The 23,743-nt window shown below is 36.9% G+C and overlaps 2 protein-coding genes across 7 annotated transcripts in view; both read left to right on the top strand.

Annotated features, from left to right (window-relative positions):
* Positions 1-7,317, top strand: part of ci (transcriptional activator cubitus interruptus) — a 223,752-nt gene extending 216,435 nt beyond the window's left edge. For all 6 annotated transcript variants that reach the window (XM_022064112.2, XM_022064114.2, XM_022064113.2 and 3 more), the window contains 5 exons: positions 312-456; positions 1,379-1,641; positions 1,977-2,216; positions 2,537-2,899; positions 3,382-7,317. In XM_022064112.2, coding sequence (XP_021919804.1) covers positions 312-456; positions 1,379-1,641; positions 1,977-2,216; positions 2,537-2,899; positions 3,382-4,953 — 2,583 coding nt within the window. In that variant the 3' untranslated portion in view covers positions 4,954-7,317. The remainder of the gene's footprint in view (positions 1-311; positions 457-1,378; positions 1,642-1,976; positions 2,217-2,536; positions 2,900-3,381) is intronic.
* Positions 7,318-8,593: 1,276 nt separating this feature from the next.
* LOC147875193 (uncharacterized) lies at positions 8,594-23,148 on the top strand. Its single transcript, XM_087342703.1, has 4 exons — positions 8,594-8,864; positions 10,143-10,292; positions 10,828-10,926; positions 13,889-23,148. The coding sequence occupies exons 1-4, from the start codon at positions 8,718-8,720 to the stop codon at positions 18,356-18,358; spliced, it is 4,866 nt and encodes a 1,621-aa protein (XP_087198829.1). The 5' UTR covers positions 8,594-8,717; the 3' UTR covers positions 18,359-23,148.
* Positions 23,149-23,743: the final 595 nt, after the last annotated feature.

Raw genomic sequence — 23,743 nt, 5'->3', positions numbered from 1 at the left:
CTGGGTGAAAACGATTTTGTGACACAAGTTCTTAAGGTCAAAGTTCAAAGTGTTAAAAGTGCTAACCTGAAGCGACTTCTCAGCTTTTTGTTACATTTTCTTTTTTCCAGCCTTTCTCATTGTAGTATGACCCTTTATAAGATCAGTGCAAAATAAGTCCATAAAATTTCCCCAAATATCAGTTTGTTATGAGGTGGTAACACAATTTGGAAAGATATGTTAGTCAACAGAGATGTCTATGGTTCAGTATCTTTTAGTTGAATTAAAATTTGCAATTTTATAGTAGGATAAATTATGTGTTTTCTCCACAGCTGCCAGATCTCCATCTTTCTGTGAGGGCTGTTGTGGGTGGAGGATCAGACCACTTAGCACCACCAACAGAGCACACCCCACAGAGGATCAAGAGGCTTCAAACAAAAGTCATTGCAACACTACCTCCACTACCAAATATTTCAGGTAATATACTTCTCCAGGCTCTGACTGCAAATACAGACAAAACTGCCAGAATGCAGTGTCATACCAAACCTTTGAGTACACAGAAAGAGGATGGAAGCAACACTAATTGAGAGTAGTACTGTATTATAAACTTCACAGTACATACTTCATGCTCATGTAATTTGATTTCTGCACATATGAGATTGTATCACTATGTTCTGCAGAAGTCTGTTGTGTAGGGGCTTTCTAGGGAATTTGTAGAAACATTTCTCCAACATGAATGTCATTATTGACCTAATTTGTGATGCATTCATTGCCAGTGTTGTCACAAGATGCATTCTTTATCAAATGTGTAAACATCTTGCTTGTGTACATTGTGCCTGGGCATGCGTGGAGAATGGAGGAGCAACCTTTGATCATCTGTTATAAAGGAACATCCCTGTCCATATACTTGGCAATAAAGGCATACATTGAAACTTATTTTTGGCTATTATTTCAAAAATGAAACATTTGCGACCCCATGTTGATAGGAACATTTTTTCTTATTTTTGATCCTGGAACACGCACACAAAGTTTGTAAACATACTTTTGACTCATCCTGTATAGGTTATGATGCATGACCAATAAAGTTTATATCTATCTTCTGCAACAACAATAAATATGGCTGTCTTCTGGGTCCTTTTTTAGAGATTACTATACTTGGGCTTCCCTATCTACATTATTATTCTCAAAAATCTCATAGTAAAAGTACTGGCTATAAAGTTTTAAATTTAAGTGTTATTCTTTACTGAAATAAGCAGTGTGCCTAAGTAGAGAATGCAGTGTTCTCAGACAATTATCATCTAAAAAATGTCACATTCAACAGCAAGAGTAAGATTAATATGGAAATTATAAATATTTCTGTTTTGTGCCTCCTTCAGATGAATTTTCTTTATGTTGCTAGGTGTGAGAAGAGGAATTCATCTAGGTGACCTGCCCAAGCATTTCACCGATCTCAAGATGGACGGCTCAAAGAGTAGTGCAACTGTAACACAGACCCAGCTGATAGACTTGCAACTTAACTTGACTCCAGGTCAGACAAGTGCTCAGAGACAGACACAACAGGCAATTTTTCGGCGGGACAGCAACTCCACAGTCAGCACTTATTATGGTAGCATGTGCTCAGGAGAAATGGGCTCTAGTCGACGCAGCAGCCAAGCTTCTCAGGTACTATATTCATAATTAAAATATGGAATAAAATGTTAATAAAGCATGTCTACCACTTTGAAGAGGTATCAGGCAAGAAATATGACAAACATAAAAATTGTTAATTGTGTTCTTGTGGATTGTGATGCCATGTAGACTTGTACTTGTACCGCCTTGTATAATATTTTAGTGATCCATTGCGGCCTTCAGTTAAACTATATGCTGCTAAATTATACAATAAAATTATGAAAAATACTTTGATAGGAAGGTATTTAAATTAACAAAAATTAACACAGTGATACAGTAACAAAAACTGTAAGAAAGGTGTACAAATTTTTCTCATAATGAAATTGCAGGCATCAGCATTGTCTTGTGCAAGACCTGGAAGTGGGCACGTAGGCTCATCCTGCGACCCAATCTCTCCTGGCAGCTCAAGACGGTCAAGTCAGCTCAGCAACACAGGAGTAACCAGTGTGGGTCACAGTGTATCCCATTTATTGCCTTCTGGCATGAGCAGCCATCTGCAACGCTTACACACACGGGTTCTTGGTGGACATCAGGACCCTCTTTATTGTACCTCTAACCTTGTTCTGCAGGTGAGATGCTTATTCCTCCCCATTTCATCTTTTACTGCCCTACAAATATTACAGTCAAACTTATTATAACCTTATAGCTGTATTTTGAATGTTTTTTTGCAAATTTTTATATTCTTTGGTTTGTAAAGAAATTCAATTTTTAGGAGCCCGGCGTTGTTCATTTTGTTCATGTGGTTTAACTGTTCTCTGTAATCACCAGTCTTCCATTTACTGAATAAATATTTAGTACCTTTTGCAAAACAAGTATTATTTTATGTAGGACAATTTTGTTTGTGAGTAACCTATATTAAACACTAATTTTATGGGAAATTACTGTACAGACACAACACATGTCACTGCAACAACAGCGGCGGCAGCAACAATTACAGCAGCATCAGCAGCAACAGCGTCAACATTATCATAATCATCATAATCCAGGTACTGGAAGTTGGTTTCAACCATCAGCTGGTAGCAACAGTTCCACAAGTGCAGTGGATTGCCGACGAATGTCAGAACCATGTCGAGGAGGGTCAGAAAGATCTACACCGCCTCCACCTCGACCTCACAGTGTTGTGTTGCCTCCAATTGCACGCGGTCAGGAGCATCATCCTAATCAGGAAGTGGTTCTGGATGAAGTGGCTGAGGGAGAGATGGTAGAGAAGAACTTGGTGATTCCAGATGAAATGTTACACTTCCTTAGTCAAGTGAGTACCCTTGTAGTCATTCTATAACTTAACTGTTACACAGTAAAACTCTGACCTCATTTATACACTCCATTAAGTAAACTGTCACTTTTAGGTTAATTCATTTATAATATATTTTATATTTTTTTTATTAATTCTGACATTTTCATTCTTTATTTTTTATTAACTCCAGTCTTTTGTTTATGTTTAAACATCAACTGTGTGTGTGTAGACCATTAATATAGTCCTAACAATTTTCTACCATCAGAATTTCCAGTTTTAAAATGACTGCATTTTAATTGACTTGCCTGAAAATGAGACACACTGAAGGAATTAACATACTGATTAACTAAAATGCTGAAGATGAATCATAATAAATCACATGATTAGAATATATTTTGTATATGATAAAATGTACATGGAAGTTCCACAAAGACAGTACAGGTATGATTATTACTTTTTTGTTAGAGAGTAGATACATAATGTGCTTTCGTTTTTCACAGGTGGTAGATAATGGAAAGGACGAGAGTTTAAGCAAACCTTTAGCCAATGCAGCCAACACTGCCCATGTGTTCCAACCACCAGCCTGCAATAACTACCAGCAAGGAAACTTCCCTGGCAGCTACCCAGGGCGACAAATGCCACCTAACAATCCAGCAAGTCCTCTTGCATCTTACAATCAATCTGTACCAAACTATCCTCTCCCAGTCACTTCTAATGGCCTCACAGGCCAGTCCATTCCAGCAAGTCCAGCTTCTGGAAATACTATGTATTGCCATGCAATGCCAATAGCCAACAGCCCAGTACAGGGACCTCCCAGTGCCATGATGGGTCAATCTGCACCCTTAAACAACCCACCACAAAACAGTGGATACAGTAATGTAACATTGCCTGTGATGAACAATCAGTGTCAGTCTATGATGAATGGCACTGGGTCATGTCAGCCAGTACCAGGTGTGGGTTATAATGGATCTTCTGTGCCTATAGTCAATAGTTCAGGCCCATGCCAACAAGTTATGAACAGCCCAGGACATAGTGGTTCTATACCAAGTGTTGCCCAGACAAACATGCCTGGATTTATAAGTCCCACAATTCCACTGGGAAATAATTCAACACAGTGCCATTCAATGCCAAGTCCAGCACAAGCCAGCATTGGGTACCTTGGTCCTTCTGTACCAACAAGTCCAGCAAATTGCTATGGTGCTGGAGGACAGACTCCACAACAGCTAAGTCAGCAGCCCCTCACAAGCCCTGCTGCAGGAGCTCCTGCACCCCAACAAGCCAGCAACTGCTGGCAACAAAATCTGCAGATGATGCAAGCAGCTCAGATGTCCCGTGGCAGTGCAGTTTACCCTGGTGCTGCCCCTATGCAGCACCATGATAATATGAATCAGCAACCAGTTCAGTACAATGGTTGCTACCAGCAGCAACTGCAACAGGTGGGACCATGTGCAAACTGCACACATCATCACCATCAACATTACCAGCAGCAGCTTCATGCAAGTTGGAACAACTATAGTCAACAGATGCCTCCACCACCATACCAACAACAATCACAACAGTTCACAAGTCCTCCATGTCCTGTCCGGTCACAACCTCCTCCATGCAATAACACCAATCCTGGACTTATTTCCATTCCAGGCTCATCCTCTAATCAACAACATAGTAGACCTGCTTCCAATAGTGGGCACAGTATTCATAACATGTCATATCATTCCCTTGGGAATAACAATGTGACAGAAATTCAGTGCCGGGACATCAGCCAGTCATCCCCAAATAATGGCAGTGGGATTCAGGTAAATGTGAATTCTGGCAGTATGCCAGTCCTTACAGGAAATGTGCGAGGGATGAGGCAAGACACATACCAGAGAACGCTTGAATATGTGCGACAGTGTCAGTCCTGGGCAGGCAGTGATATGGTGTCTAGCAGCACACATCCTCTGGGCACAGGACCAGAAGCCTCCCCTCATAAAGATCCCTTACAAGGGTCCACATCAAACATGGTGATAAATGATATGACATCATCTTTAACATCATTACTGGAGGAAAACAGATACTTACAGATGATCCAATGAACAGAAGTATTCTTCATAATAAGAGGACTATGAAATGTAAGTTTATGAAGTGTTTATTTTGATATAAGAAATGAGTTATAAACTAGAATTGGTTCATGGAGTACACAGGAATATTTTATACATATTAATTATACTCAGGATTTTTTTTAAACTTAGAATTGCATTTCACAAATGTAAAACATACTGTTGCAAGATGATCCATGCATCAATAGATACTGTTCTCCTGCGTAAGTCAAATAACAATTTCATGCACTCTACTCTCTTTTTAAATAAGCCTTTTTCATATTTTTAACTTGCTTTTTGCAGCAAATCTCTACAATATGAAGAGAAACAATCACAATATTTTTTATTTACTTTGTTAATTCTTCATATTTGCCTTTTCCCTTTTGAAATATGAACTTGCAGTTAAGATCAAATTCTTGTTACATTCTAAAGAATAATTTTATTAATTGTATACAGAGATACAGATCAATGATGGAAAGTGTACCATTTCCCTAGTTCTTATTTAAGAATTACGAGTAAAGCCTGAAATTATGTCAGTGGTATGATTTGTATTTTTGACTGAGTCACTGAAGAACTAAAATTTCTGCCAAGGGAACTAATGGCCTTCTGCAGCATTTTAACCTAGCATAATGAAATTAATAATGGAATTGTGCAAACTTTTTCCCATGAAAAAACACTAAATTTTATGGTAGATGTTGGTTAATAGAATTTTGACCATTAGTGTGTGTCTTATGCTCAAGAGTATGGAAACAATACTAAACCCAAGTCCATCAGAGGCCACAATATTTTGTTATGTCCATGCTTTTGTGGCAATAAAGTTTCCAGCAGAAAGACTGGCAGTACATGCTGAAGTGCATGTTATTTGTTGTAATACAGAGTAAATATCTACCTTAGGTTACACAGACTAAAGCATTTTGTGTTTTTAAAACTACTCTCCAAATGATTGGAATAGTTAAGTCTAACTGAAGATGTGAAAAATGCAGATATAACCCTAAATAAAGAGTGCAATTTCTTTTGTATGTTCTAACAATCATATCTAGTTAATGTTCAGTATTGAAGATTGCATGGCAGCACATTAATAATAATCTATTTTTATATTGCAGTTCAGGTTAAACTGGTTCTGTGACTTATATGAAAAATAACTATTTAAATAATACTTTCATGCAGAAACTTTTCTTGTTTTTACAATTGATGAGAAAGCATTCAATTAAATATACATAACATTTTATTGGTCTTTGACTTACATTTTATTAGCTGCTACATTATGAACTTAACTGTATTTCACAGACAGTTTCTAAACCCCAGTCGAGTATTCTTTCTATGGGTTAATAAAAAAAATTTCCTTTTGTACAAGTATTTCATAAATTAATTTTTACTATAAAATTAAGTAAATGGAAGAAAATAACCACATACACAAAACATCACTAAAATATCAGAAAAAATTACATATCTGTGATCGTAGTATGTTGTTGTTATAGGTGGACCAGAAAGAACACAATGAGTGAAATTTTGGTGGGATCTGTAAATTTGTATACCTGAATGTATGTATAATGCCTCGTATTAAGTAAAAATTGTGAGAGCATGTACTTGGCTTGTCTCAGGTTAAGTATCATATGTACTGTAGTACATGTACTCGTACAAATGTTTTCATTCTTGAAGTTGAAGCAATGTGCCAATAAAAACTTGTTTCTGCAGGGTAGGGTCAGCATGTACCTGTGATAGAACCTACATTGAAAGTATTGTGTATTGCACATGTAGAACTCAATCCTTAAGGAATTTTGTAACAATTACAGAAACTGACAAGAAAGGTTTGCTCTTTCATTTGTATATTTGTGTATGTATGCAAATTGCAAATGAACAGAACAGTTCATTGTGATTTAACTGTATGTGGTACAAACAGTAACCTCACTGTATCTAGTAATACAAATGGATTTTATATTGGGATGGAAGACAAGTGGATGTACTCCAAGTGCCATACCATTAGATTACTTACTTTGTAAATAGTAATCCATAACATCTTTTCATATTTTTAAGTTCAAATGAACTCTGTATATGTGGCAACTTGAAATTAAAATGTATATTGTCTATAAAACTAGTAGTACATTTTTTTAGAATAACTTTTCCCACTGACACGGTTACCTTTTGTTTTCTTTTTCACACAGTATTGAGATGCCACACCTGTATGTGACAGAATGGGCAGAAAGGCTGTTACAAGTGTAGGTTAAGGCTCAGATATCACTGAATACTCCAACACTAGAATGTCTAATTTAGGAATTATATTTAAATTATTATGATTATACTGTTCTGAATTATATGACTTTGCAATGAAACATGAATTTAAATTAAAGAATGTGTGCAAAACTCTGTTGTGATTTTAACAACTTACTGTCTTCAGCCAGACTAATCTTCCCTGGTCTGATCACAGTTTCATATACAGTATATTTATTCACAAGAACTTTGTATTTATGAATGCAATGTGCCAATTTTCTTTATCATGATCATATTGTTCCCTGCACAAAACATATATGTTTAAGGGGAAAACGGCCACCCTATGGTTTAAGCAAAGGTAGAGAATATTTAGTGCCATCACCCCTATTCTTATAGTGATTTAACTTGACTGAAACATCATCCATGACATCTGGCTTATTACATTTAATATTACCTGTATCTCACATCTATTACCAGGCTATGGTGAACATTTCCTCTTAGCAGGTTTGCTTCTGTAGTTGATATTAAAACAATCACCATTTTAAATTTTGCTTAAGCATGAATACTATCTTCATGCATTGTAATGCAGCACAGTTATGACTATTATATGCTTGCATTAGACAATGGTTAACAAGTAATTGCATTCCATTATTTAATAAATAGGAATAAATCCTGACAGGGCTACTTGATTTTTAAATTTCAACCTGACCCTACCATGTGTGAACAGTCTGAACTCAAATGCAAGCACACTACTGATGGAGTTAAAACTGCGTCTTCTGAAATACTGTAGTCCAGTTAAGGGTTCCAGGAAAAGAATAGTTAAACACTTGCAATGCATTCAAATGATGGGTTCAATGGCCATAAGATAATCCTCCAGAGAGGAGGCATTCATCAGTCAGATATTCAAAATAACAAAATATGTAACTGAAAAAGTTTCACTGAAAAGCATCGAAGTTAAGTGCATGAACCTGTCAAACTTACAACAAAAGGTGTGTTCAAGTTCCAGGATAAAGGTGTGTCCAAGATATAGGGTATTGTGGACATGTAAAATTATAGGATATTCACCGGTTCCAATTAAAAGTGTCCAATATAAAGGGGTGAAATTTAAAAAACACAAAGGGATATAAAAATAAAAGAAAATAAAAACCGTAACATTGAAGCATTCCACAAGAACGATAACGTTGGCAGAAATTTGTCATAAAATGTTAAAACATGTCAAAACCTCTCCAAATGGATCGAAATCATTGTAAACCTGCCAAGACTTGTCCAAACGATGCCAAAGCCATTTAAAACTGTCGAAATCAATCATAATGTGCCGTCATCTTTAACAACCAGTCTAAATGTATGCTATCCAGCTGCAAAAAATAACTTATTCTTTACCTGTGCCAACAACACACAACTCAGACTTGGTTATAAACTCTGTGGTTGTGCTCCGTGTAGGGGATGTGGACAGTTGGTAGCATGGATGAGACAGTGGTGGTTGTTCGATTTTATTAATTGGGTTTGGCTGAGTTTTGACCGTAATTTTAAATTGTATACGTAATATATAAACAATGAATACTAGTGAAATAATAGGTTTGAATCCTGACGTTAATAATATATGCCGTCTATGTATTAGAGAACTAAACGCTCTGCTGCCAATTTTTGATGGCAATGATGACCTGCTCGCCAAAATCAAGAATCTGTCTCCGTGCATACAGGTTAGGTCGGTTTTAACCATAACATGAATTAATTGTTTTCTTTTTGGAGTGACAAGTTACTTGAGTAGAATGATCAAATATTTGTCAATGAAGCTACCAACAGCACCATAGTCATTAAGGTGGATCATGGCTAGATTTCACATTCTCACAGCCGTGAATATGATGACATGTCTTCTGGGATTTTGCACCATATAGTCTGGTAGAAGTTAGCCAATGTTTCAAAGGTGTTTGCTGCCTCCATTACCTTCCCTAATCATGGAGGGATCAAGCACCTCTATAACGTCAAAGCTTCTCAATAGAAGCTACATGGCTCAAAATAAAAGATCAATTAAATTTAATAGCCTCAATAGCCATTATAGACATGGTGATAAAAATACTAACTGGGTATCAAACCCAGGTCACACACACTGTAGGCAAACATACTACCAACTGAGGTTTTGCAGTCAATAAAAGGATACAACATACAAAGTATCAGTAAAGAATGTAAAGTAAAGTATTTCTGCATTTATAATATCAATATCGTGTTTGTTTTACAGTTCTGCTCCTTGCCTATTTTTATATCTTACCAGTGTTTTGTGCAGGGAGTTCTGTATTGTTAGTGTTTCCATTTGTTTTTCTTAAATTAGTTTTCCAAATTGGTATTCTGCTTGTACTTGGTTTCATATTTGGCATTTGTCAACTTTTAATTGGAAATGATATGCAGTAGGGAGCTGTGTAGTATTTGTGTCTTCTTTTTAATAAAGTTTGTTGTTTCCTTTCCAGCTGCAAGATCAGCAAGTGATAATGTCACAGTTAGTTAAATTACATATCTTGATTTTGTGTTCACAGTTTCATCATATTGGTCAAATTTGACTAATATCACTAAACCTTGAATTTTATATTTGAGTATATAATTTCTAAATAGACCACTACTTTTGAACAGAACTTTCTTTGCTTTATTTATGTTGTTATAAAAATTTAATTTTCTGTTTACCTTCATACAGTTATGGAATACAAACCTGACTTTTATAAACTTCAATATGAAAACTGTTTGCTTTGGCATGACTTTAATAAACTGATTAATGTAGAGTGGGAATTGATTGTTTTTTTAGTTGTAGGCTGGCATACTGTAATTGAAACTCATCATATCAGTCAGTTTAGCTGTTTGTAGTTTGTGAATGCATTATCTGCAATTATGTAATGTAATAATTTCAAGTTATTTGGTGAGGCCTTCTGCACTTTATAGCATACTTAATATTTTTCAACAGGCAAGTCATAGAATGTTTGTGTATGTTGCAGATGTATGCTGGGGATGGGTTGCCCAACCATGTATGTGAAGACTGTATCAGTCGAGTGAATTTATTTTGTGAATTCAAATTGATGGTTGAAGCTTCTGACTGCAGCTTACGAGATTTTTTTATGAAGCAGCAAGAGATAAAATTTGATGAGGTTAGAAAGTGATTTTTTCAGTTGATGACATGAGGTCTATTTTCTACATTTAACAATACATTTTAGCACTCACTGCAGAAGTAAATAATTTAAAATGCATTGAAATTGCTATAGATAAGTTTCAAACACAGTGGAATTTATGTATATTAAAGTGTGTTTTTGATATTGCCACTTTCTTTGATTGTTGTACTTGATTGATAAGACTTATATCAATACATATCTTCGGTTTAATAATTACTGGGAATTTAATTAATGTTTCATTGATGCTGACCAGGATCTCCTACTTACCATCATTGAGCTAAAAGAGATGTGTAATGAATACATTTTAGGCCTCAGTGCATATATGTTCAGGCAGGTGGAATTTGTTTAGTGGCTAGCAGATTTAAGTAGAATTACTGGTCACAGTTTCTGCTCTTAATAGGATGTCTGACAAACATTTGTATGTTTTATATAGATTGTAATGTAATACAGTAACACATTTTTCTCAAGAGACAACAGGGTGTAATATGATGTAATATTTGGAATTTTGTTTTAGGTTATATTTACCAAGGAAGAAAATATATTAAACGATGATATGTTTACTACTTCTGTTTTAACCGAAGTTCAAACTGAGGATATTTCTCAGGAAGTTGATGTGAGTTAACATTATTGCCATTTTTCTGTAATGTCATAAAATCATTTATATTTTTCCATAATGTCAAAATATATTGCCTTCAAGAATAACATTTAATTGGAAAATACTGGAAGAAATAAACAGGATTAATAAGAATGCCAATAAAATCATTCTTGGCCTATTCCATAATGTATACAGTGTAACCATGATAGAATGAGTACAACCTTTTATGAAAACTTCATTATAGTGAGCAAAATTGTTGGCATTATCAATTTGTTTATGTTACATAATTGGGAAGATGCTGCATAAAATAGTAACTGTTTCCCCATTTACTTTATCATGATGAGCAATTTTAGCTGTAATGACTTTTCCATAATCTTTTGTGCCAGCTAAACTTGCTTGTGGTCTGCAAATGTATCATTAAGTAATCCTCTGTGTCAGGGCTGTGGAGTCAGAAGCAATTTTGGGTGGAGTCAGAGTTGGTAAAAATGTACCGACTCTGACTCCAACCTTGATATAAAATCTTAACCCTTTTCAGTCCTATGTCTGACTGAGTCTGTGTTTTACGAGTTTTTTACGTGATCTGGAGTCAAGCTGCGGCTGGCAAACAGTGTCAGCATATCATTCAAGCCTTCATCTGTGCATTAGAGCTCTCCACGTTTTCCTCGTAATACTTTGTGAACCTTATAATTGTGAAAGGAGGCAGGAGAGAAATGTCATTTTATTGTAACATGTGTCCAAGGAAGCCAGGACTCCACCCTGAGTGTTTTGCCATATACGAGGGTGAGTCAAATGAAAACCGTAATTTTTTTTTTAAATTTAACACAACTATATCATTTTTCTACAGTCTCCATTTCGTTCAGTACAGGCCCTCCAGCGTTTACGAAGTGTATGGATTCCTCTAGAAAAAAATTCTTGTGGTTGTCTGCGCAACCACTCATGCACCGCCTGCTGTACCTCTTCATCAGAATGGAACTTCTTTCCTCCCATCGCCTCTTTGAGTGGCCCAAACATGTGGTAATCACTTGGGGCTAGGTCTGGTGAGTATGGCGGAAGTGGAAGACACTCAAAGTGCAAGTCTTGGATTGTTGCAACTGTTGCACAGGCAGTATGGGGCTGAGCATTGTCATGTTGCAAAAGGACACCTCTAGTCAAAAGTCCACGTCGCTTTGATCTGACTGAAGGTCGAAGATGATTCTTCAAGAGATCTGAATATGAGGCACTGGTGATAGTGTTTCCCCGAGGCGTGTAGTGCTCCAAGAGTATGCCTCGTTCATCCCAAAAGAGAGTCAGCATAATCTTCCCTGCAGATGGCTGCGTCCGGAACTTCTTGGGTTTTGGTGATGAGGAATGATGCCATTCCTTGCTCGTTCTCTTTGTTTCCGGTTGGTGGTAGTGCACCCAAGTTTCATCGCCAGTAACGATTCTCGAAAGGAAGCCATCACCTTCTGCTTCAAGGCGCCGCAGAAGTTCTTCATAGGCGTCAACACGTCGTTGGTTCAATTCTGGAGTCAGCTGCTGTGGCACCCACCTTGCAGACACTTTGTGAAACTGGAGCACATCATGAATGACATGGTGTGCTGATCTGTGGCTCATGTTAAGAATTTCGGCTATTTCATCCACTGACACTCGGCGATTCTCATCACTAGGGCTTCAACTGCTGCAATAGACTCAGGGGTCACAACTCTGTGCGCCTGACCCAGGCGAGGAGTGTCTGCCACAGATGTCACACCATTTCTGAATTTCCTACTCCACTCGTACACTTGCTGCTGTGACAAGCATGCATCACCATACTGAACCTTTATCCGTCGATGAACTTCAATCGGTTTCACACCTTCACTGATCAAAAAACGAATTACAGAACGTTGTTCTTCTATCGTGCATGTAACTAGTGGAGCAGCCATATTCAAACTGGCACTGCGATGGCGTTCTGTTTGTCTGCATTATACTGCCACCTATAGGATACTCTTTATAGCATTGGTAACATGTCTGCTAACTTATAGGACAATGGCTCGATATTTCGAATTTTTATCTCAGTTTTACGGTTTTCATTTGACTCACCCTCATATCTTACAGTGAAGAAATACCGTTAGGTATGTAGCTGTCATATTTACTTAGAATAGAAGTATTTTTTATCTGATAAAGTTATAAAACAAATATCCCATCTTCCTAGTAGGAAATTATATTTTTTAAATTATTTTTTACCCGTAGAGCAATCCACCAGTGACATATGTATATTCATTCGACTTCTTATCAAGCATTCTTTATGTGTAGTGACTTCATCGTTTACAATAAGCATTCTGTTTCACTATTATGGTGGTGAACTTGGTCTTGATCTTCTGAATACAATCAGCATGAAAGGAAGCATAGCTCTGATACTAAGAAATCCAATGCTTATACATCGTATATCTGCATGCAATAAGAGATGTTTAGACGTCGCCAAAGTTATATCTACCGACATGTACTTGCTTTATTCTCTACCGAACGACAGGAAGCAGAAAGGCACCACTTATTACACATCTCACTAGCGACAGTGGTACAGCCAGTGAAAAATATTTCACATGATCAGTAATCAAACAAGAGGAACTGCGATGCTCTCAGAACATATGTTCACCATATTTAGCAAAGTGTCTTCCATTTTATGCAAGTTAAAAAGAAAATAAAAACAGTTCACAATAGTAGTTGAATGTATACAGCTTAGTGGCGTTTAAATAGACCAGCAGAGAGCCGTAGTGGTATTTAAAAGGGACTGCAAAGGATTAAAAATTAATTGTGAATTACATATAATTAAAATCTATTCAAGGAAATTAAGTGCTAAATAATCACTTTGAGTATATTTCTTTTATCTTCGGTTTTATAAGTTAGTAAAATGCTGAAAAATGTTACTCTGCTTTTACTTATCTGTTATATGATCATACAGCTTCTTGATTTGCATAGTAATTTTACACATATTTAGAATTTTTATTCTTTCCTTCTTTTTCAGCCTTTGCTCATCAAAGAAGAACATGATCCTGGCATGGTCGTTGATGCAGCTATACAAAATGTTGCTGATACCAGGAGCAATGTCAACCAGCAGCACCCTGCTGAAGGCATGGACATAAGTATTGACCAGAAACCAGTTCCATCAGTACCTCCCCCTGGGTCTCTTTTAACTTCTATATCAGAGCAACATCTGTATGAATGTGATTTCTGTACTAAGAAATTCACTACATTTCATGGTGTGAAGATTCATGGCAGAAGTCATGCAGAAAGATATGACAATGAGTGTATGATTTGCAATAGAAGATTCAGTAGCTGGCAGCGATTCAGAGGTCATCGTTGTAAAGATACAGGAGAACTTGGTTTAGAGTGTTCTATTTGTAACAAGAGATTTAACAGTGAAAGAGGTTTGAAGATACATGGTTCAAGATATCACAGTGGTGGAAGACCCTTTGAATGTAGCATCTGTAAGAAAACATTTCATACAGGACATGGTCTGAGGATTCATAGTAGACTTCATTCTGAAGAACGTCACGTGTGTCTGGTGTGTAGTGACACTTTCAACACAGGCTCGGGCCTTTGGCTGCATAGCCGAACACATACAACCAATGTCTCTGTTCCTGATGCCTCTCCAAGTTCTGAAGGGGATTCATCAACTCATTACAGTAGTAGCATTTTGTTAGAATTGCCACAAGAGTGTGTTTATTGCAAAAAGAGTTTTACTGCCTTAAGAGGGCTTAGGGCACATCAACGTTTTTGCAAAAGTAAGCCACGTGATGAAATACCAAACATGTCTAAAACTTCTGCACAAGTGCTGCCAAATGAAATACCAATGAACCAGGGATGTCATAAAAGTCCATTTTGTAAGAGAACAGTTACAGAATGGAGCTCCCTTAGTAACCATGTACGGTGTCATGGGAGAGGTCGTAGGAAATGCAAGGTCTCTATGAAAAGTTTCAAGAATAAAAATGGTTTCAGATGCCATGTAAAAGTTCATCCATCATGTGCAATTTATAGTCATACTGATTCCCAGTCAGCAGCGAACCAAGTCATTCTTCATACTGATTCTCAGTCAGTAGCAAACCAGGTTGTTCTTCATTCTGATTCTCAGTCAGCAGGAAACCAAGTCATTCTTCATACTGATTCTGAGTCATCTTTCAAAGTTGCTTTGGGTGACAACTCTAGTTATCAATCAGTGCTTGTTACAAACTATCATGAAATGGAAAATCAGTGCCCTGTATGTAAAATGATTTTTGGGAATGCAAAAGGTTTGAGAATGCATAAGTTTAAAGCTCATAAACTAACAAAGCAGACAACAGTTATTAACAATTCTGAGACACCTGGTACTGCTAATGTTACAAACCATCATGAAATGGAAAATCAGTGCCCTGTATGTAAAATGATTTTTGGGAATGCAAAAGGTTTGAGAATGCATAAGTTTAAAGCTCATAAACTAACAAAGCAGACAACAGTTATTAACAATTCTAAGACACCAGATACTGCTAATGTTACAAACCATCATGATATGGAAAATCAGTGCCCTGTATGTAAAATGATTTTTGGGAATGCAAAAGGTTTGAGAATGCATAAGTTTAAAGCTCATAAACTAACAAAGCAGACAACAGTTATTAACAATTCTGAGACACCTGGTACTGCTAATGTTACAAACCATCATGAAATGGAAAATCAGTGCCCTGTATGTAAAATGATTTTTGGGAATGCAAAAGGTTTGAGAATGCATAAGTTTAAAGCTCATAAACTAACAAAGCAGACAACAGTTATTAACAATTCTGAGACACCTGATACTGCTAATGTTACAAACCATCATGAAATGGAAAATCAGTGCCCTGTATGTAAAATGATTTTTGGGAATGCAAAAGGTTTGAGAATGCATAAGTTTAAAGCTCATAAACTAACAAAGCAGACAACAGTTATTATCAATACTGAGATACCTGATACTGCTGAAGTTAATGGACATAACCTCATGGAAACGGATGTGACATGTAATGTGTGTCAGCAGAAACTGAAAAATGTACCTAGTTTAAGAACACATCAAAGGAGATTTCATAGGGATGATGACTCCCAGTCACTTGCAGTTGACATTCTTCAAGGACAGTTAAGCAAAGTAGCAGATAGGACAGTACAATATTATGGCAAAGCCAGTAAAGTTCAAGAACCGAAGCATAACTGTCCAGACTGCTGTAGGAGCTTCAATAGTGAAAGTAATTTACTGGTTCATAATGACAAATTCCACAAAACTAATTATTCTGAAAAAAGTACAGAGAATGTATTTGTAGATGCAATTAGTGACAGTGGTAATGTCAAAACAGACAACCAGTGTCACATATGTGACAAAAGCTTTAACAGTAAAAGAGGATTACTGATACATTGTTCTAAAATACACAAAGGAAGCATTTCTGATGGAGCCATTTCATCACAAAAAACTGTGGGTAATGGTCCATCATTCTATTATGAATGTAAGGTTTGTAATAAAAAGTACAGTAGAGTTAGAAGTTTCAGATTTCATTGCACAAAACAACAACACATGATACCAGAAAATGTTGCACAGCAGGCTGAAGAGAACAGCATTGACATTTATAAATGCCCTGTGTGTGACAGAGGTTTCTTTTCAGAGCTTTGTTATATTCATCATCATTTAAGAAGCCACAAAGATCTTTCTTCTATAACTGATGACAAAGCAGGAACAGATGACTATACTCCACAAAATGCCAACAATAATTTGCAATTTGATACTCAAAATGTCAGTTATCCTGAAGACCCTCTTTTATGTATTCTGTGTGATATAAGATTTAATGATGCAAAAGGTTTTAAAATTCATTACACTGTACACCATAGTTATGACTCTGCAATGCAGAAACAAATAATTGGGGAAACTTTGCAGCTCAGCAAGACTTTTGAATGTTGTAACAAGGTCTTTCTGTCTGAGAGAGGATTGAAGATTCATAAGAAAAAATATCACAAAGATTATCATATAAATGAGAATTCTGTCAGAGAAAATTCTATTGTATGTACTAAGGGTAGTAGTGAAACAGGTAATTTTCTGTGTTCCATCTGCAACAGAACATTTTCAAGTTTGAGAGGTCTAGCTATTCATCGTACAAGGAACCATCCAGAAAGACGTACTGAAGATACAGTGAATAATGAAATGCCTCTTACTCATCAAGACAGAAAATTAAATTGCATTAATGGTACAAAAAAACGATTATATGAATGTTCTTCATGTGACAGATCATTTCCATCTCAGAAGGGTCAAAGGCTGCACTGTAAGAAAATGCACGCAAGTGTAAAAATGTATAGGTCTTCTGATAGCAGCCCAGTTAACCCTGTGAACATAAGTGTGTCATCTAGAAGAGAAAATGGTCCATTTGAATGTTTATTCTGCAGCAGTATATTTAATAATGAAAAGGGTCTCAAAATTCATACCACAAGGAACCACAGGAAAAAACTCTTACATAGAAGTGTTGGAGTCTTTCATGGTGAGATCAACTCTGAAGAGCCTTCTGACATTTCATGCAATGTTTGCAATAGGACATTTGGCAGTAAAGAAGCTCTTACGCTTCATTTCAGTAAGAATCATGCAGATTCTCTTAGCACCACAGAGATTTTCCCACCATTCAGATCCAGCCAAAATATTGATAGTGTTAATGGAGTCTTAAATGGTGAGATAAACTGCAAAGAAGAGCCTTCTGGCATATCATGCAGTGTTTGCAATAGGATAGTTGGCAGTGAAGAGGCTCTTACACTTCATTTCAGTAAGAATCATGCAGATTCTCTTCGCACCAAAGAGATTTTCCCACCATTCAGATCCAGCCAAAAGATTGATAGTGTTAATGGAGTCTTAAATGGTGAGATAAACTGCGAAGAAGAGCCTTCTGGCATTTCATGCAATGTTTGCAATAGGACATTTGGCAGTAAAGAAGCTCTTACACTTCATTTCAGTAAGAATCATGCAGATTCTCTTCGCACCAAAGAGATTTTCCCACCATTCAGATCCAGCCAAAAGATTGATAGTGTTAATGGAGTCTTAAATGGTGAGATAAACTGCGAAGAAGAGCCTTCTGGCATTTCATGCAATGTTTGCAATAGGACATTTGGCAGTAAAGAAGCTCTTACACTTCATTTCAGTAAGAATCATGCAGATTCTCTTTGCACCAAAGAGATTTTCCCACCATTCAGATCCAGCCAAAAGATTGATAGTGTTAATGGAGTCTTAAATGGTGAGATAAACTGCGAAGAAGAGCCTTCTGGCATTTCATGCAATGTTTGCAATAGGACATTTGGCAGTAAAGAAGCTCTTACACTTCATTTCAGTGAGAACCATGCAGATTCTCTTCGCACCACAGAGATTTTCCCACCAATCAGTTCCAGCCAAAATATTGATAGTGTTAATGGAGTCTTAAATGGTGAGATAAACTGCAAAGAAGAGCCTTCTGGCATATCATGCAATGTTTGAAATAGGACAGTTGGCAGTGAAGAGGCTCTTACACTTCATTTCAGTAAGAATCATGCAGATTCTCTTCGCACTACAGAGATTTCCCACCATTCAGTTCCAGCCAAAATATTGATAGTGTTAATGGAGTCTTAAATGGTGAGATAAACTGCAAAGAAAAGCCTTCTTGCATATCATGCAATGTTTGAAATAGGACAGTTGGCAGTGAAGAGGCTCTTACACTTCATTTCGGTAAGAATCATGCAGATTCTCTTCGCACCACAGAGATTTTCCCACCATTCAGTTCCAGCCAAAATATTGATAGTGTTAATGGAGTCTTTAATGGTGAGATAAACGGCGAAGAAGAGCCTTCTGGCATTTCATGCAATGTTTGCAATAGGATATTTGGCAGTAAAGAAGCTCTTACACTTCATTTCAGTGAGAACCATGCAGATTCTCTTCGCACCACAGAGATTTTCCCACCATTCAGATCCAGCCAAAATATTGATAGTGTTAATAGAGTCTTAAATGGTGAGATAAACTGCGAAGAAGAGCCTTCTGGCATATCATGCAATGTTTGAAATAGGACAGTTGGCAGTGAAGAGGCTCTTACACTTCATTTCAGTAAGAATCATGCAGATTCTCTTCGCACTACAGAGATTTTCCCACCATTCAGTTCCAGCCAAAATATTGATAGTGTTAATGGAGTCTTAAATGGTGAGATAAACTGCGAAGAAGAGCCTTCTGGCATATCATGCAATGTTTGAAATAGGACAGTTGGCAGTGAAGAGGCTCTTACACTTCATTTCAGTAAGAATCATGCAGATTCTCTTCGCACTACAGAGATTTTCCCACCATTCAGTTCCAGCCAAAATATTGATAGTGTTAATGGAGTCTTAAATGGTGAGATAAACTGCGAAGAAGAGCCTTCTGGCATATCATGCAATGTTTGAAATAGGACAGTTGGCAGTGAAGAGGCTCTTACACTTCATTTCAGTAAGAATCATGCAGATTCTCTTCGCACTACAGAGATTTTCCCACCATTCAGTTCCAGCCAAAATATTGATAGTTTTAATGGAGTCTTAAATGGTGAGATAAACTGCGAAGAAGAGCCTTCTGGCATATCATGCAATGTTTGAAATAGGACAGTTGGCAGTGAAGAGGCTCTTACACTTCATTTCAGTAAGAATCATGCAGATTCTCTTGGCACTACAGAGATTTTCCCACCATTCAGTTCCAGCCTAAATATTGATAGTGTTAATTAAAATCTTACAAAGAAAATCCATTTTCAGTGCAATGATTGTGTAAAGATATTTGACACACAAATAGGTTTTAAAATTCATGTTGGTAAACAACATTTAAATGCACAATCTCATGAGTGTTAGCTGTGCTAGAGGACTTTGTTACCTTACAACTTTGACTCCTTAACCAGAATGTTCACAAATGGTAATCACATTGAGTTTTATACAAAAGGTTATTATGACTTATTATGATATAGAGTATTTTAAGTTTAGTGTTTCCTCTTAACTGATTGTTAAGTACACATACTAACTTGATATCCAGGTTATATGATTGTTCAAACTTCATATCTCACAATCCCAAGTAACCATTTGTATGTTAATTGTATTGTAATTTCATAGGATGTACCTTTAAGTTATATATGGTGAGCCGGTCCTGGAAGCCTCTTATCCACACACTCCGAGGACTCCGAGAACGAGCAAGAGTGCGCCGCAGACCACTAACTCGGCCCCTTTCAGGGCCCTTATCCATACAACTAAACTCACCTTTCTCTCTCTCCCTCTCCCACTCTCGCCCACGTGCTACCATTGGTCCACTCCCAGACCTGCTCCCATTGGCTCGGGGCAGGCTACACCTTTCACTTCCCTGCCTATAAAATCCAACTTTTCACACCCTATTGGCATATTCATCGCCCTGATGACGGAGGCAGTATGACCTCTGAAACGTTGGTTAACATCGACCAGACTACACAGCGCAATAACCCAGAAGACAGAAATCTTCATACTCACCGCTGTGAGAACCTCAAGTCTTACAAACTGTAAGGTCTTAGTTTTCAATGTCTTGCCTCAGGAAATGTTATTGCAATATAAAACATGCATTGCCATTGCATGGCATTAGTGTCCTTCAAAGTGTAAACAGTTTTGTTTGTATGCATGTTTTATATTCCAATACACTATATAGTATGCAAGGTTTTAAGAATGTTGCAGGCAGATCTGGGTGTCTGTCACATGCAGTCAGATGCAATGAACATTCCTCTGCAGTGGAGGGTGTTTTATTGCCCGGGAAGCAATAACATAACTATACAAACAGCGTGCTTATGTTAAGAATCTTAGAGGGCAGTGTGATAATATTCAGCTTATACTTTATATTCAAGATGTTGACATAATACAGACTGCTATTAATCTAAGGATCAGTATTTTAAACTAAAGCTTTGCCATTGTATGGTCAGTAATTTTTAATCGTGGTTTTGACAAAGGGACTCTGTCCTGAAGAAACTGAGATATTTTTGGAAACTGACAGAGCCACATAATCAGAAGACAAGGAGAAGAAATATCAAAAGATGAACCAAAATCACAGCCAATACCAGCAAAGCAGCAAGAAGAACAATAACTGCAACCACTCTTATAGTCTGGGCTTAAATTGGGAACAGCAACACTGACTACAAATTTACAGAAGCTCTTCCTGGAATGAAAATCACGAGGTACATACAAGTTTGCTGGCTGTTTTCATGTTGTTCGTTGTAGCACACCAGAAATCTGGGGATGGTTTGTGTGTGGACAATAGCATGAAAGCACAGCACCAAAAATGCAGATTTCCAGTCAGGTGCTCGGTTGAGAAGTACGTAAATATCTGAGATTCCAACCGCAAAGTTAACTGCATTAATAAAATTTAAACTATATGAGATGTGAAGTTCTCATGGCAATTAGATGTCCATAGTTGTCTTGTTTGTGACGATGTGTACACTTGTAGGTGGGTACCACAATTTTGGAGGAACATACTTTGGCCCTAATGGAGGAGGCAGTATGTTCTTTCAAAATATTAGTACCCAATTACAAGTCCACATTGTGTTAGAACCCAGAACACAACCATGGACAAAACTGAAACTATACGCTGCTTTACTTCGATCAAAATTCAGTTAATGTCATGAATTTATCATTTTTACCAACATATTTATATTTTACTGTAGCGTTTAATGAAATTTAAATAGCCTGTCAGAAAAATTCCATACAGCTAGTCAATTCAAATGCTGTTGAAAGACTCTAATTCTTGCCACTGACACAGGAGGTATTTGTTGTTACAAGAACACGCAATTTCAATTGCCTCTGTAGCACAGTTTGGTGGCTTTATCTTAATCAGTTTTTATATTAGATTCAAAAGTATTGTGTTGATAACATCATTACTTAAAATGTAACTGCATGTCTTTGTTTGTATTCTTGTGGTTCTTGTTACTGATTTTGTATATTGCACATGGATATTATTGGCAATTTGCTAATGATTTGCCAGTATTAGTTAATTATCACATATATTTATGTATTTGCAGGAAGTTCTGCAGTGGATGAGTTGCACAGACATATTTTTCGGAAGAAAACTAGTTACAATTCTTTTTGAGATTAAATTTAACTTTTATGATATATGACATGTATGAGATTTAATTTTACTAGAAATGTTCTGTGATAAAGGGAGGTAGCAATTTTCATGTACCAGGTGTTTGTTAGGTGATATTTTTAGACAGCATATGACAAAATGAAAAGCAGGAGGAAGAATACAAACACCATACAAGAAAAAATTAATGTTCTTATTCGCATTGAGAAAGAGCTGTGATAATACAAACCTTAAACTGTTTCATATATTTATTACTTCCAAATTAAATTTTGAGTCTTTGTTCTGATTGATATACACTTTACTTTGCCAGCCAGAGTTATATAAATTGCACCATACCTGAATCTGAAAAGAAATTATTTCTCTTGTGAGAATAATATTTGGTGGCTTCAAAACATTATAGAACCAAAGCATATGTTTAGGTTCTATTAGACTAAAAATTAAACCCGTGGCGTAACAGCTCCAGAGAGCCAAAGCCGACTAGCTTGACTGCTGGCCTCACATTCACATGCCTAAGCAGAGGTGAACGATCATCCAACCAGATATAGGGTGACGTGTGGTCAGCACGACGAACCCCCAGCCATTGCTAGCTTTCCTGACCGGATTATGCTAATCATTGTAGCTCCCCAATTTCCTCACGATGCTGGGTTGGCACCGGTCCCATACACTGGTCGAAAGCTCATGAGAAAATTCTTCTCCCCCGAGACTCGAACCAGCGCGCGTTCCATATCGCCGGTCCGAAGCATGATGCCTCAGACCACGCGGCTACGGCGCGGGACAAGTTCTATTAGACTAGAGAACAAGATATGTCCAAGGGGAAAGGGCAATGTCTAGAAAGTTTCAAAATGGGGAGGGCAAGGATTGTTTTTTCTATGTAACTTTTGTCTGTAATAAACAAAATCACAACTTGATATTTTCATGTAGCAATTTTATGAATATGTTTGCTTTTTATTGATATTGGGAAAAACTGTGAAGTGAATTTTTGTCTGCATTGTATTTTATACTTTTCTTAAAATCTGTAAACAAAAAACCTGTATAATAGAGTTAATGGTGTTTATTACAATATAAATATTTTATACTACATTTATTTGCCACTGTGTTGGAAAGAGTAGTTTAATAAGTTGTTTTTAATAACAATGCAATTTTTAATTAATGTATGTTAATGATTGAAAATACATGTATCAAGTGTTGTCTCATGTATGATGTTTCACGGCCAGTGTTGTGTGTACTTTGATATTGAAGTCATTGCAACATTATATCTTAACTAAATACTATAGTGCAGGAGATACTGGTACTGCATTTATGTACATGGCTCTTGGTATGTATATCAGCTAGGACTGACTGACTCTGATGATAAATCTTGCATAGTTTCCCTGAATGCCCTTTGGGTGACTCTGAAACGGTGCATTTTGTTAGTGCATGACATCTGTGAACTCTGCATAGCAAGATTCATGATATGTTGACAGGCATCAAATTCCTGTGGTCAGGTTGAACCATTTTTAACAGCACTAACAAGTGAATGTTACCTATGTAGAATTTGAGGTTCTCACAGCAGTGAATAAAAAGATGATTGCCTTCTGAGTTGTAGCACTGTGGTGATGGAGGTAGCAAGTACCTCTAAATTGTTGTAAACTTCTCCCAGACTACACAAGGTACAACCCAGAAGACAACCATCTTGCTGCCTCCATCATTAGGGCAAAGAGTGTCTGCCATTGTCCTGATTATGGAAGCAGCCTTTGAAATGATGAACTTCTACCACAGTACATTGCTTTACAACCCAGAAGACAGCCA

Source organism: Zootermopsis nevadensis, unplaced genomic scaffold (genome assembly GCF_977971745.1).
Source record: "Zootermopsis nevadensis isolate Lab colony 2312 unplaced genomic scaffold, Znev_1.0 Znev_ptg000001l, whole genome shotgun sequence".
Taxonomy (NCBI): Eukaryota; Metazoa; Arthropoda; class Insecta; order Blattodea; family Termopsidae; genus Zootermopsis; species Zootermopsis nevadensis.
The sequence above is the reverse complement of the archived record's forward strand: the minus strand, read 5'-3'. Positions and strand labels throughout refer to the sequence as shown.

What these genes read in the sequence shown, in the direction of transcription:
- LOC147875193 (XM_087342703.1), top strand. Translation starts at nt 8,718, where the DNA reads ATGAATACTAGTGAAATAATAGGTTTGAATCCTGACGTTAATAATATA. An exon ending in ATCTGTCTCCGTGCATACAG is followed by an intron (nt 8,865 to 10,142) that starts GTTAGGTCGGTT and finishes TGTATGTTGCAG; the next exon opens with ATGTATGCTGGGGATGGGTT. An exon ending in ATATTTCTCAGGAAGTTGAT is followed by an intron (nt 10,927 to 13,888) that starts GTGAGTTAACAT and finishes CTTCTTTTTCAG; the next exon opens with CCTTTGCTCATCAAAGAAGA.